Source organism: Aquarana catesbeiana, linkage group LG05, assembly GCF_042186555.1.
Source record: "Aquarana catesbeiana isolate 2022-GZ linkage group LG05, ASM4218655v1, whole genome shotgun sequence".
Taxonomy (NCBI): domain Eukaryota; kingdom Metazoa; phylum Chordata; class Amphibia; order Anura; family Ranidae; genus Aquarana; species Aquarana catesbeiana.
The window spans coordinates 602,900,876-602,916,400 of NC_133328.1; the positions used below are offsets into that span (position 1 = coordinate 602,900,876).

A 15,525-nucleotide genomic window follows, 5' to 3' on the forward strand; every position below is an offset into this window, starting at 1 on the left:
CGCAAATGCCACAAAGTATCCTGCTTACAATACGCCAAACAGCACAGAGACAAGCCTCAAACCTTCTGGCACAAAGTCATTTGGAGTGATTAGACCAAAATTGAGCTTTTTGGCCACAACCATAAACGTTTCATTTGGAGAGGAGTTAACAAGACCTATGATGAAAGGTACACCAATTCTACTGTGAAACACGGAGGTGGATCGCAGATGTTTTGGGGATGTGTGAGCTACAAAGGCACAGGAAATTTGGTCAAAATTGATGGCAAGATGAATGCAGTATGTTATCAAAAAATACTGGAGGAACATTTGCATTCATCAGCCAGGAAGCTGCGCATGGGACGTACTTGGACATTCCAACATGACAATGATCCAAAACACAAGGCCAAGTAGACCTGTCATTGGCTACAGCAGAATAAAGTGAAGGTCCTGGAGTGGCCATCTCAGTCTCCTGACCTCAATATCATTGAGCCACTCTGGGGAGATCTCAAACATGCAGGTCATGCAAGACAGCCCAAAGAATTTCCTTTTTGCCAAGAGGAATGGGCAGCTTTACCATCTAAGAAGATAAAGAGCCTCATCCACAAATACCACAAAAGACTTCAAGCTGTCATTGATGTTAAAGGGGGCAATACACGGTATTAAGAACTGGGGTATGTAAACTTTTGATCAGGGTTAGTTGGATAGTTTCTTTTGTGATTATGATTTAAAAAGAGTAAACACAGTTGATTGATAATAAATGGCTTCAGCCAAACACTAACCATGAGTGAAAGAAAAGTTTTTGTGTTATCGTTCATATTTTCTGAAAAATGGCCAAGAAATTACAAATTCTTCCAGGGTATGTAAACTTATGAGCACAACTGTATGAGAACATGAGTATAGATACCTGTAACTTTGCTGTGAGTTAGTATCAGAAAATATACACAAAACCATTTAGTGGTTAACTTCCTCAATTTATTGGTATAGGTTAGAATGAATGGTGGTTTGAGCATAAATGAAAACACACAAAAGGTAGGTTCAGACACAGTCTACTTTGCCTTGAAAAAATACTTATTTGCTAAATTTTATAACAGAAACTAAGAAAAAAAAAATTTCCCCCAAAATTTGTTTAGCAAAAATTACAAAACAATTTAAAAACCCAGTGGTAATTAAATAGCACCAAAAGAAAGCTCTGTCTGTCTCAAAATTTCATTTGGGTACAGTGTTGCATGAATGCACAATTGTCATTCAAAATGTGACAGCGCTGAAAGCTGAAAATTGGCCTGGGCAGGAAGAGGGTATAAGTGCCCAGTATTGAAGTGATTAAAAACAAGTGAAATTTACATTTTTGTCCAGTTATGGAATGTAGAAACAATTTTCCTACGAATGTCCGTATGAATTTTCTTCTTTGAAAATTTACTAGTGAACAGCCAACATTAGGGTCCATTCACTCTGTGCAGGTGTGGCTGAATGTGCATGCCTTTCTGTGCGTTTTTTGGCATTCCTGCATGTTGTGTGTAGGAACAATGAGGTACCCTAATGTGCAAAAGAAGCCCCTGACCCTTATTCATAGTCACGCCACACTGAACCATACAGTGATGTTTGGTGTGCACATGTTAGAAGATACGTGGGGTGCTTGTGTTTTCTAAAGAGCATTTCTGTGTATGTTGGTAAAGTGCGTACTTTTGCTCACATTCCCGAACTTTGGTGTGAACTTAGCCTAAAGACTTATCGCTGATAATGCAACCAAATTGTGGTCTTTATGGCGCATCTTTATGCAGCAAGGGTCGCTGTTGAGGCTTGCGTAAACGCAGCTGCAACCAGAAATTCAGATCATCTTTTTTATTTCCAGTCCCCAATGGTTGGAAATAGTGTTCTCATTGTCTACAGGTTACATAAGAATAATAAGTAATAAGAGGAGTACAGTAGATTACGCCTGCCTGTCCTCTCAGACTGTACGAGACGTCTGGAGATGTGCTCATAACAGGCATTCCTCTTGTACAGATGAGTAATCAGTTCCTCTGTCACTTCCCTAAGCTGGATGGAAAATACATTCCTTTTGGTGAGTATTACATGCAGGTTTTTCCCCTCTTGAGGGATATCAGCTTGCCATCTAGCGTCCATAGACTGCAGTGTTTGTTTGGGAAAATGTAGTGGGCGGCAGGAATTTGGAAATCGTCATCCTTCCAAAAGCTGCCCAATTTCAGGATTGTCCACCAATAGGATCCCACTGGATGGAGCCGTGTTCTATATATGGGGAGGATGTAGACATCTCAGGCAGTTATTTCCAGAAGCACAGAAGGAATCTGTACTGAGCTCCAAGACTGAGACATCATGTTCTCCAGAAGGAACCTTCTCCAAGTCCTCTGCTACCTCTTTCTGGTTCATAAAGTAAGTGATATCTAAAAGTTTTATTACCTTTACAATTAACTTCCTAATCCCGAAAGCTAAAGACTTTTATGGGATTCTGAATACCTTAGGATATGCATGCCATTATCAAATGTATTTAATATGTCAACGTTCATGAACCAAATTACTGAACCAGCAAAAAATGATTACATGGATAAAGTGGAATCCAATAATATTTATCCTTTCATCACTCTAGTGCTGTCCGAAAAGAGTGATATAGTGATGAAAGCCATCATTTTATTGGTTAATATTATTTCTTGCTTGTAATTTTTTCTTATTTATAAATTTGATTTTATTAAATTAAAATATGTTGGGGTTCTCAAAGTGTATGGAAATTAGTGTTGTACTGATACTGATACCGGTATTGGTATCTGTGCCGATACTAAGCATTTGCATGAGTACCAATACCTTCAAGTCCACAGGCTGTAAGATCACATATAGGTTCACATAGGTGCAGGACCGCTTTCAGTGCGATTTGTAAAAAGAGTCCGGTGCGATTTCTTTTAGTGGTTCAGGTGCGAATTTGTAATGTTTATGTCACTGGAAATCGCACCTGAACTTCACTTAAACAAATTGCACCTGACTCTTTTTAAAATCCCACTGCGGCCGGTCTGCAGAACTGGCTCCATAGAAAGCCGGTTTGGTTCACATGTCATGCAAAACGGATGCAAAATGTATATTTCTCTATTTTTCTTATTTATAAATTTGGCTTTATTCATTTTTATCAGAAAATGAAAAAAATTTTGGGGTTCTTAACGTGTATGGAAACCCAAAAGCTATCTTTCGGTAAGTTTGGAATCATGCCTCAATGTATATAGTTTTCCTAAAGTATAACTAAGAGCAACACTTTTTTTGGTTTGGATAGAGTGGAGAGGGGCTAGAACACCTGTCAGTTTTTTTATTGCTGTCTGTGCCCCCCGTTAAAGAGATTGACCATCTTTTTTTATCCTGTGAAAGAAAATCACAAATTTTGGGTTGTCACCAGAGCAGGAAAAGATGGGAAATCCTTCAATGGGGACACTATTTCTGGTGGTGAAAACCAGAGATTCCCTCACTTTTGGAGGATTTCCTCTCATTTCCTGTTTTGGCTATGGGGCAGGAAGAGAAGAGAAATCTCCCCAATGGGACACAGATGACAACATATAAAAAAAACTGACAGCAATTATAACCCTCCATTTATGTACCCAATGTAAAAATTGCTTACAATTCCACTGTAAGTCCTCGTTTATATTGGAGTGATTTGTCATGGGATTTGACATGTCAAATCCCATGACAAGTCGCAACCTATTACCGGCAGTGGCACTGTTCCAATTGGTATGACGCCGACTTTGTGGCGCCGCACCGATTAGCAAAAGTAGTTCCTGCACTTCTTTTGGCGACTTCGGGTGCAACTACAATAAACATCTGTGCATGAATCCGCACAGATGTCTTTCAAGTCGGACCTGAAATCGCACTAAAATGCGGCTTTGAAATCGTGCGATTCAAGATGAAGTCGCACGATTTCAAAGCCGTGTTCAATGTGAACGAGGGCTAAGGGCTGGTTCACATCAGAATGCGGTAGTGGCAACCCACGTTTCATGCTCGTTTCCTGCACCACGTGCAAAATGCACTGCAGTTGCGATCTGCAGCGGGTGTCAATATTAATGACACCCCAAACATAGGTCACAAATGCAATGTGTTTGCCTGCACCAGATTGAATGATAGAAAAGTACCATGCAATGCGGTTGCAGTGAGTATTGTAGTGCATGCAAGTCTAGAAGCCTCCTTGGATGTGGTCTGGACTCACACTTATGCATTCTTCTCTGTGATGGTTTTTCTATTGAAATCAATAGAAAAAACATTAAATCGCACGTCAATATATTGTGACACATATTAATGTGCGGCTTGCTTGTTGCAATGAACTATGTATTGATTGTCAACATGCACCATAACGCACATCAACAGGCATTGATATGTGTTAATATGCATCATGATGCATCAACATGCGGCATGACGCGCAGTGATGAGTGTCTTGACACAGGCATTGAGATTGGATTTGATGCGTTTGAACTGATTTTAATGGAAAACGCATCAGGCAACAAATGTGTGAATCCAGCCTAAGGCCTGGTTCACACCTATGCAGGTTGCAGTTTTCATATCCCAGGTGAATTTTGCGTTTTTCAATACACGTTTTTGATCAATTGAAGTCTATGGAACCAAAAACCAAAAAAAAGTCCCTGGCCCATTCCATAAAATGCACTGAAGTGAACTACATCCATAGGAAACCATGTTAAATGGACTGTAGTGTGTTTCTGCAAAACTGAAAATGCACTAAAAAATGCATAGGGCTGCTTTCACACTGGAGGCGCTTTACAGGCGCTATAGTGCTAAAAATAGCGCCTGTAAAGATCCTCTCCTCTCATTCCAGTGTGAAAGCCGAGTGCTTTCACACTTGAGTGGTGCGCTGGCAGGACGCCAAAAAAAGTCCTGCAAGCCGCATCTTTGAAGTGCTGTAGGAGCGGTGTATACACCGCTCCTACAGTGCCCCTGCCCATTGAAATCAATGGGCAGCGCCGCTGAAGTGCCGGCAAAGCGGCACTTTGCGGGCGCGTTTAACCCTAGCGGCCAGCTAGTGGGCGAAAAAACGACGGTAAAGCGACGCTATAAATAGCGGCGATTTACCGCCGACACCCCAGTGTGAAAGTAGCCTAAGTGTGAATCAAAAGTATTACAATTGGCAGGTGGCTTACCCTGCCTTTCCTAGCTGTTCTGTACGTACAAGTGCTCATTGAACCTGTTAGATGAGCACTTGTAAGACTTTCCACTAGAGGGAGCATCAACAGTTCTCCTCCATATGAAAAGGTCATGAAATTATAGTGGCATGCCCTGTAAAATATGAGAAGCCAATGAATGGGTCAACCAGCCAGCATGAGAAATCAGTCACAGCAACCAATCTGATTTCAGTTTTTTGAAGTTTTCTGCAATTCATTGCTGTTGGTTCCTAAAAACGCACACTGATTTTTGGCCAAGCAAAGCAAGTCTGGTGGTATAGGATGAAGAAAAAAAAACTGCATACCATTAAAGTATTCATTGCATCCATAATGAAAGGAAAGAATATTTTTTTTTAAGAAATGTTGAAATATGACTATTTTTAATTTTAAAGATCAGCTTCATTATCGGACAAGTTGGCACTGGCTGCATATCTGAATTCCTCTAGGTGAACGTCACCGTACGTGATTACTGTCACTACCTGCAGAGAGGAGAAAGTGATCTCACTGCAGACACTTAGTGGAAACATATGAACGTGTCTACTCTGCTATAGCAGATGTGTCAGATCAGGTCATGCAACCTTCCAACACTTCCATTGTGGCCCACAGCCGCTTTAATTAATTAAATTATACCCACTCTATAGGCTATGAAAGCTGAATGTTGGGGAGTTTTTTTTTAATCTACTCTTGGAGTGGGGTTCCTCCCTCACTGCAAAGATTAAATGCTTGTTTTGTGCATAGAGTGCCATTAAAAAGTTAATGGTACCCTATGCTAACCATTAGTTACTTAATCCCTCGTTCCTGCAAGCCCCTTCTCTTTGGCACTCCGTCTGTTGGTTGCACTCTGACATCATCATGTACAATATAGGACCAGCAGCCCACCCATAACCCAGTTTGTAGGATAGAATAGGAAAATGTCGGGTGTCGGGGAGCTTAGGGTAAGGAAAGTGAAAACTGCTTTTGGTTCACATATGTGCTGCTCTACCTGCTGCAAGAAACACGGGGAAGGGAGCCCCCAACCTTTCTTTTTAAATCACAAAGTACCTTGCAGTTAGGCGCACATGAATATGCACCGTAGGTGACAATGCATGGGGGGTGTCATTAAGAAGGAATGGCACCCCTGTGTGTCTGCTAAAGTGTAGCGCATTCCTCTGCAGATAGGGAATGTTCCCCAGCCACAGAGATGCCCATCATTTTTCGTATTGGTGACAATGGTCACCAGGACTAATAGAGTCCATCAGCACCCCCAAAAGCATTACCAAGCTGTTACCAACTACATGGAACTACTAGGTTCAGCGCAAAAATGAAGCCAGCACTGTGCAGCCAGTCACAGTGTGGCAGGATTGGCTTCAAGAGTCATGGCCACCTTAAAGCTCCCACTCCTCAGTCCTACAGTCAATATACAAAACACCAAGAAGAGGTGTTGAAACAGAACCATGAAGACTATTGTGGGGGAATTACCTGCACCTGTTTTAAGGGATACCCCATCTGTTCACAACTAGACAGAATATTCTTTTAAGCTCACGTTGGGAATATTTGCCTTGCAGGTGGTTTCTCAGAGATGCCCGTCACAATGTGGACCTTGCCCAGAAGACCCACCCAGGTGTGCTCCCAACGTACCAATTGCATTAGATGGCTGTGCCTGCTGTCCCATATGTGCTCGACAAGATGGAGAGAGCTGCTCAGAAGTGTACCCGTGCCAAGAGGGACTATTCTGTGACTTCAGTGCTGATCTCAGGGCCGATGTTGGCATTTGCATGGGTAAGTCAAACCTGGTAGACTCAATATAGCTGCAAACCTCTTACTGAACAAGGACAGTGCAAACCTATAGCAAACAGCTATCACCTTTCTCTTTTACTTCCAAACTGCTTTTAAATATAGATATTCATGGAAGTTCTAGAGGGAGCTCTCAGTGGCTCAGAACAATTACTCTTTCTTTTAGTAACTGTTGACGTAACATGTATTTATTATAGGCATTTATATAGCTCTTACTAAACTATTCATTCACATCAGTCCCTGCTGTCAAGGAGCTTACAATCTAAGGTACCTATCTCACATACTGGGGCCCATTTAGACAGGAGTCAATTAAGCTACCAGCATGTCTTTGTTATGTAGAAGAAAACTGGAGTACCCAGAACAAACCTACATAAGCACAGGGAGAACATGTGGAGTCCTGGCTGGAATTTGTTCCAGAAGTGCTAACCACTAAGCTGCAGCCACACAGGGAGTACATTGTTTTCAAGAAGTCCATTGACTCTAATGCCGCGTACACACGAGCGGACTTCTCGTCGGACTGAACTCCGAAGGACTTTTCGACGGAGTTCCAATGAAATGGACTTGCCTACACACGATGGTACGACCGGACTAGAATAAGGAAGTTCATAGCCAGCAGCCAATAGCTGAACCTTGCGTTGTTTTTGGTCCGTCGGACTAGCATACAGACGAACAAATTTTTCGTTAGGAATCGAGTCCGTCAGAAAGATTTGAAACATGTTCTATTTCTAGGTCCGTCGGAATTTTCGACAGAAAAGGTCCGATGAAGCCCACACACAATTGGAATGTCTGACGGAATCGTTCCGTCGGACGTTTTCTGCCGGACAGTCCACTCGTGTGTACACAGCATAAGGCTTGCATTGTGGGAAGAAGCAGTAAAGTACAAGCATTGTATAGCACTGCTATGAAATCTGGCGTGACTGATCATATCCAATCTGAATGAGTGGGAAGGTGGGGGGGGCTAATAGAGGCATGTGAAGCACAATGAACCGAATGGCTGAATTTTGCTAACAGTGGAAGGGGCTTAAAGGGGTATGGTTATATAAAACCTGAGCCTGCTCTTCTCTGGGTCAAGAGTATGTAATACACAGTGTTCAGAGGTCAGGAGTGAGTCCAGGGGTTAGGAGTTAATGCACAAAGTGCAGAGGTAAGGAGTAAGTATTGCATACTAAATAAACGCACAGAGTGTACAGGTCAAAAAGAAGTAAAGCCAGACTGCATCCCAAGCAAAATTTTCCCAGTCAGGTTATCCACCCAGGCGAGGGATTTCATTGGAGAACTGAGAATGAATCAGGGGACACTTTTTTCCCGGTGACAATCCCAAAAACCGGGGATGTCTGGACACTGTACCATAGTTGACATGGAGAGAGACAGTCACTTGCTTTCTAGCAGGGGGGAGTGGGTGGGGGGTTTCTTAGCCACAGTGTGTTTTTTGTGTTGGCTGTAGGCGGTTGAGGCGAAGGAAGTAGAAAGAGTGGGCATGTTGGAGCAAAGTGTGTAAGAAGTAAGTGTTAGAGCAGACAGAATTCATGGTCTGGTAGAAGGGAGGCCACAGTTCAGTAGTTGGTCACCTCTGAGCTGGGGCAGGCATTCGGTAAGGTGCTCCCCAAGCAGCCCCCCCCACTGGGTTGTGGAGCTGGGCCCATGGCAGCTTCCCTTCCTGCCCTCCCCTTTGTCCTGGCCCTATCTGTATGTATATATGGAATACCCACTTAATTTGTAGAATAATAATGTTTTACAGTACATTTGTGTTTTACCGTACAATTGTGGATTTAGTATGTGCACTGTTGGGTCCAGTATGTCACTGTATTTCTTTTTTCCCTTCATTCTCCAGCCCTGGAAACCGACAAATGTGTGTTCAATGATGTGGTTTATCGCAGTGGTGAAACCTTCCAGCCCAGCTGTAAATATCACTGTACATGCCAGGACGGGCAGATTAGCTGTGTTCCCAGATGCAACAATGACCTACTGCTGCCTAGTCCTGAGTGCCCCAACCCAATCAAAGTGAAAGTGCCCGGCGAGTGCTGCGAGAAGTGGATCTGCGACTCCAAAGAAGAGGTGGCGATTGGCGGTTTTGCAATGGCCGGTGAGATTCTCAATAGTCATATTTCAACATTTTTTTTTTTTTGCAAAGATAGCTTTAAATGCGAGGATTATGGGATATAAATTATGGGATCTTACAATCTTTTACTGCTTATCGTTTTTTTATCCCGTCGATACAAACATGTTTTTTTATAAGGCAAAAAAACAATGTAAAATTTCACTTACTAGTAGCAACTAATTGCCAACTTGACTTAAGCCGGGTACACACAGGCCGAATGTTGGGAGACATTGGGCGGTTCAAAAAAACCCCAAAAAAGAGCCGACATTCGCCCCATGTGTAACAGCCGACTGACTCCCGATCAGCGCTCTCAGCCAATGGAAGAGAGCGCTGATCGGAGTGTTCTGGCGGGGGGGCACCCCCCTGTCAGAACACAACAGCTCAATGGGGGAGATCGCCCTACTAATGTCGGATGGTTAGTACAGCCGAAAGTTCTTTTTTTGTGCAACCCGCTGGGTTTCACGAAAAAAAATTTGTAGCGTGTACCAGGCTTAAATCTAAAATTGGAATGGTTGTTTGGTCATCTGTGGCCTTTTCTACACTCTATTGAGAATAGACATCTTGTTTTTTTTTCCAAAAAAAACAGGGGCTCTTTGTATACCACCTTGATGTATTTACTTACTACATACAATAGTCATACGTAGGACATCAGATTGATTTGATGGCCAAACACACTCCCCCTTCTTTAGGGCTACAAAGCAAGTACAGATACAAAGGTCATCAATATAAAAGTAAAAGGTCATCAGTATAAAAATGTATATGCAAGTAAAAAATAATAAAAAGAAAAGAGTGATTTCTTTTACTTTTTTATTTATTATTATTTTTTACATGTATATTCATGTTTATATTCTTGGCCTTTTACTTTTATATTGATGACCTTTGTATTTGCTACTTGTCTGAGACCCCATAAAGTCTCCCTCACTGCATAAAAGGAGACAGTTGCACTCCGATGATGTCATCCTTAAAAATTGTAATTGAAAGCCACATAAACATGGAGAATACAACACAGAGAATACAGGCAATCTCTGTGACCAAGCCCTGTGGGTGGGATGAAATGCGTTGGTGAGGGCGGTGATTTGGTGGGACTGTTGTACAGTATTCCCTGTAAGTAATTTTTCAATAAAGTTTTTTAAAGATCATGTCATGGAAGTGCAACCATCTCCCTTTTTGCAAGCTCATAGTCACTGTATGCAAGCCAGGGGTATATACTATTAGATTTCTGTGACAGCCAATCACAGTGATCACATTGTTAGCCTACCTACCCGCCTCTGACAAACTGGGGCTTCATATAGTGGTAAATCTTAATAGACCTCTCCTAAAAAAAACTTTGATCAAAGGAAAACTGTATATATTTAATTATATATAATTTTAATTCGTGTTATATTTCTTGCCATTTAATATAATATAAATAAATTTAAAAAATAAAGAAAAACCAAGGAGTTCAAGGATGACCAATAGGTTATTGCACAACAGAATACAAATAATCAAATCAATTTTTATTTACACAACAATTTAAAAAACATTGTTTTCATATAATGACATAAAGATATTTAAACATGTTCCATAAACACTTGTGTCCTAATCAGTTTACGCGTTTTGTGGATGAGCCGCTTCTTCAGGACTGTATTCTAGGATATTTCTTGACCCACCACAAGCACATAACCCTACCGGCTTATCAGTCTGAACCCGGGAGGTGCTGGTGACAGTGTAGTCACAGTGCTAGGAGCCCTCCCTTCACAAAAACAGATACAAATATACTGTATGTGTTCAAATGGTGTTGAGGGGTTAAAACAGACTTCGAAAAGATTTTAATGTACATTGATGTATAAAAGGTTATTCTTTGAATTCTTTGGTTATTCTTTGTTCCACGTTAAAAAAGCAATATCCTTTTTTTGTATTTTACAGCCTACAGGCCTGAAGCCACTTTAGGGGTCGCTGCATCTGACATGGGCAGCAACTGCATTACGCAGACAACAGAGTGGAGTGCGTGTTCCAAGACTTGCGGCACCGGTCAATCATACCGGGTGTCCAATCGGAATCATCGGTGTGAAATGCAGAAGCAGGTCCGCCTGTGTATGGTGCGACCCTGTGAGGAGGAGAAACAGGGGCTTTTTGGAAAGGTAATGACCAATAGTGTCATTAAGCCTTTAGGATGTATGTTAAAATGTATGTCCAATTTTTGGATTCGGTGGGTAAGGGTTTGAACTCCAGTCAGGTTTTTGCGGCTATCCAGTGCTCCAAGAGATTTCCCTTCACTTCCTGTCCTGTTGGCAATGGTTTTACCAGACAGGAAGGGAGGGAAAATATGTAACAGGGACACAGACAGAAAATGGCCTTCCCCTACTCTACCATAGACTAGGACACGGAGTTTTGGATCCAGATATAAAAATCTACTGAGAGTGCCAGACCAAAGATCTTGGAGTCCAAAATCTTTTAATATTGGTGTTCGCTCCATAACAAGAAAGCATAAAACGTCCAAAGTGTTTCGGGGCTCAAAATACGATTGGAAGATCAAAAAGATCAATGCGCCATACACTTAATGATCCAAATTTAATTTTCCACTCTGATCGGAATAATTTCTATGGTTTTGCTCAAAATAAATTGATGGCACAGTATGTCAGCTTTTCTTATCCCTTTTATCGCAGAGAAAACCTTGAAATTATTTTTAGGTCTTGGGGAACCCTTGCAAGAACCAATTCATGGGTGGTTACTGGAAAAAAATCCCCTCGTATTGGTGGGTAGTGGGAAGAATGCTAACCATCAGTGGTTGTCACCACTGAAGACAGTTGAAGAGATCATTGGGTTCATGTAGTTGACTTTGCCAAGTGGTGTTGACCCCGCAATTAAGCTGGCACCATCAGATGAGAGGTGAATCAGCTTGAGGAACCCCTAGTAACCTCTGGAGAACCCTTAGGTTCCACAGAAGGTTCCATGGCTGCGGTATGTGTCTTTTCGATATATGATAGATTTGATTATATTGTCTGATTCAGTGAAGAATCATTTGATCAGATTATTATATGTATGGCCATCATAAAACAAAAAAATGTTTGACTTGACATAGACTTGAATACTTTTCTCTTGGCAATTCTTTAGGGCAGTTCACATATCTGAGCCTTTTTTCCATAGAGTTTTCTTGCCATATTTTTATTTTTCGAGGTAGGTCGCCAGGTCTTTCCACAACCTTCCTCAACTTGCTTGGGCTTTGGACTGGTGATAAACACAAGAGCATAGCCATTTTGTATCCATATGCTAGGGCCCATTTAGGCAGGAGCCAATGAACCTACCATAATGTGTTTTGGAGTATGGGAGGAAACTGGTGTAATCAATGCTAGCATAGGGAAAACATGCATCTCTACGCAGGATGACATCTGTATTCATAATGTCAATAATTCAAAAATGTGTGCACCTCCCTAACAAACAATTTTTTCTTCCTCTATTACAGGAAGGAAAAAAATGCACAAAGATGACAAGATCGGAAAAACCCATGCGATTTGAATACAAAAACTGCGTCAGTGTTCAGAGCTACACACCCAAGTTTTGCGGTGTCTGCAGCGATGGCCGATGCTGTACACCGCACAGCACTAGGACCGCCCAAGTGGAGTTCCAGTGTCCCAAAAACAGAGTTATGAAAAAACCTGTGATGTTCATTAATACGTGCGTCTGTCACTACCACTGCCCACGAGACACGAGCCTCCTCCAGACAGAAAACGCCATGTTCCCGGGCCTGCGAAGACCATTATAAGGACAAGATGAGATCCATTCTTAAAGTTTCAAGCTCCAAGCCATGGGATGGCCCTAGAGAACTTTGAAATGCCCCCCGTTGATATAAATGTACAATGGGTGGCAGGAAAAAAAACATAGTGTAATTATAACATTTTTATACTTGCCGCATATTTAAAGTAATAATTTAAGGAGGCAAAGAATATAAAAAAATTCATGGACTGTTTGACTTTTTTTAAAATTGTAAATATGGTAATTTAAATAGAATATTTTAAATTTGATGCATCTGTCTTACTTTTGATACCGGTTTCGAATGTAAAAAGTCAATGTTATGTTATAGAAAATAGCGTACATTTCATTTAGGGCCAAGCAACGTGGACTATTTCATAGAAGTTAGGTTTTAAAGACAAACCTGAGCCACAAGATGAAGTTCTAAATGGTGTAAGGGAGGGTTAGAACATCTGCTCCAGCTCAGATTTTTCTGTGTGATTTTAAATACAGGAAGTCAGGAGAAATATCCCTCGTGGGGGCAGAGAAAGCAATTCAATCCTGGCATGTTCTAAACTTTCCTTAAATTGCTTGATTTTGTGTTCACATGGCGGAAACTTGCTAAGACTTCCTGTTTGCTCTGACACCCTTGAAACAGAAAGGAAGTTGGGAGATTTAAATTGATAAGATTTTTTACATCAACTCAATCTCTTTAACACATATTCCTAAAAACATGAATAGGCAATACATTCCCTTTATTAAACTAAAACATTAAAATATGGAACTTTATATGGAAGGGAATTACAATGAACCAGCTGTAATGCCAATCTTTGCCACATTAAAATAAATTTGAATTAAATTGAATTAAACTAAATTGTATGCATACCAAAATGTTTTTTTAGTTTTAGAATAGGGAAGGGTTATAATCTCAGCAGTTTTCTTCACACTTCCTGTCCAGACATGCAGCAGGAAGTGAGAGTAAATCTCCATTAAAGTGCTGGGAATCACCCCAGCAATTGTTACCACGTGTCACCATTGGGACAATTACCTTTCACCTCCAATCCAAATGGTAAATTTCCCATCCCACTGGTCACCCGCACAAAAACAGCAAAAGTGAATATATTTAGTGAGGACACTGGCAATGAGAACTGCACAAGGGTTCTAAATGATCCTTACTCTATTCAAAAGTTTTTGCTGTACATACATTTTACAAATAAACATTTAATACAGGGGGCAGCCAAGACACAGGGGGTCACAGAGCATGATGGGTTTATTAAACAGGGATTTCAGCAGTAGCTGCTTGCTTTCAAACTGCCACTCTCTCACTGAAAATCTGTTAGAGGATATACAGAGCAGTGAGACCGGTAGGAAGGATTAGTAACTGCCCTGACTCATTTAACTGTGAAATAAGAGCTTGAGCTACTGAACTCTGTAGACAGTGGGGTTTTTAAGCATAGCCGTTGGGAGTAGGCCAGAAACTTGTGGAAAGGAGCCCAAAGCTCCCCATGCTTGCTGAAAATAGGAAAATATAAACTGTTTGCAACTGGACTAAAAAAAAAAAAGCATGTATATTTTAGTCCTACACATAAAAAGAAAACATACATTTACACCGTGCCTTGCCTTTAAGCAGGCCTTGTACACAACAAATTCAGAAATGATATACTGAGTTGTGTGCTGGAAATTTGACTTTGAGATTATAAAGATTTTGTAAAATACTTGTGTATATTTTTGTGTCCTTTTATAAATTGTGTTGTACAGTGAAAAATATATTTTTTCTAATAAATCGATTTGTGTTACCTCCTGTGGCTTATTATTTTGTGCCTTACACTTTATAATATAGGGCCTTTATGTTGACCTGTACTGCCATCTGTTGATGATGTGTAGGAACTACTCATAGCATCCCAGTTCCTGCAATGGTTTGTTTGTTCTCTAGTTAATGCTGATTGCATACTCCTTCGCCATTCTACCTACATTGCCAAGTTACCCGGAAGTCATCCAGTAAGCACCAAGCAGCGCATCACTGATCATCTGGCTGACTTTTTTTATATTACAGTTTGTGTGCTCAGACTTCAGCCTAAATTAAAATTAAAATAATCCTTTCAAATTTAAACTGATGAGAAAATGAACCCTAATCATAAACTAAGCACCCTAATCCCCTAATGTAATCCCTATCACTGAGCAACACATCCATCAGTCCTTTTATGCATACCTCCCAACTTTTTGAGATCGCAATGAGGGCAGGGGCAGACTGACCATTCAGGCACTCGGGCACTGCCCGAGGGCCCCATGACACTAAGGGGCCCCATCAGGGTTACCAGCCTCAATAAAACCAGGGACAGTATGTAAAAATCTGTGTTTTTTTAAAAAATCCCAAGATTATAGCTGCCCCGCCTCTCCAGTACCTTTTCAGTGTGTGTATGTGTATTCTGTGTGTGTATATTGTGTGTCTGTGTGTGTATACTCTATGTGTGTGTGTGTATACTGTGTGGCCCCATAATCTATTGCCTGGGGGCCCCATAATCTCCTATTGCCTGGGGGCCCCATAATCTCCTATTGCCCGGGGGAGCCATGAGATGTCAGTCCGCCCCTGAATGAGGGACACCTATCAGCAAAAGTATGCAGACATAGGACACACCCCTTGCCACACCCCCTTAAAGGAGAATTGTACAAAAAAAATAAGATTTGTTAAACCCACAAGTGCTTTTTTTACCACTACTATTCCTTTATATTGGCTTTTGGAATGTACAAATGCAGCAATTTAGAAATCAGATGAAAGGTTTAGTGCTGGAAAACACTTTTTGATGGATAAAA

At 41.2% G+C, this 15,525-nt stretch overlaps 1 protein-coding gene across 1 annotated transcript; it reads left to right on the forward strand.

The window, feature by feature from the left end:
- The first annotated feature begins 2,222 nt into the window (after window positions 1–2,222).
- Window positions 2,223–14,510, forward strand: CCN3 (cellular communication network factor 3). Its single transcript, XM_073632198.1, has 5 exons — window positions 2,223–2,367; window positions 6,680–6,893; window positions 8,740–8,991; window positions 10,912–11,126; window positions 12,449–14,510. Exons 1-5 carry the CDS (start codon window positions 2,311–2,313, stop codon window positions 12,746–12,748), a joined length of 1,038 nt encoding a protein of 345 aa, XP_073488299.1. The 5' UTR covers window positions 2,223–2,310; the 3' UTR covers window positions 12,749–14,510.
- Window positions 14,511–15,525: the final 1,015 nt, after the last annotated feature.

Coding starts and splice junctions, on each gene's coding strand:
- CCN3 (XM_073632198.1), top strand. CDS start 2,311: ATGTTCTCCAGAAGGAACCTTCTCCAAGTCCTCTGCTACCTCTTTCTG. Junction 2,368..6,679: donor ACCTCTTTCTGGTTCATAAA/GTAAGTGATATC, acceptor TTTGCCTTGCAG/GTGGTTTCTCAGAGATGCCC. Junction 8,992..10,911: donor TGGCGGTTTTGCAATGGCCG/GTGAGATTCTCA, acceptor TGTATTTTACAG/CCTACAGGCCTGAAGCCACT.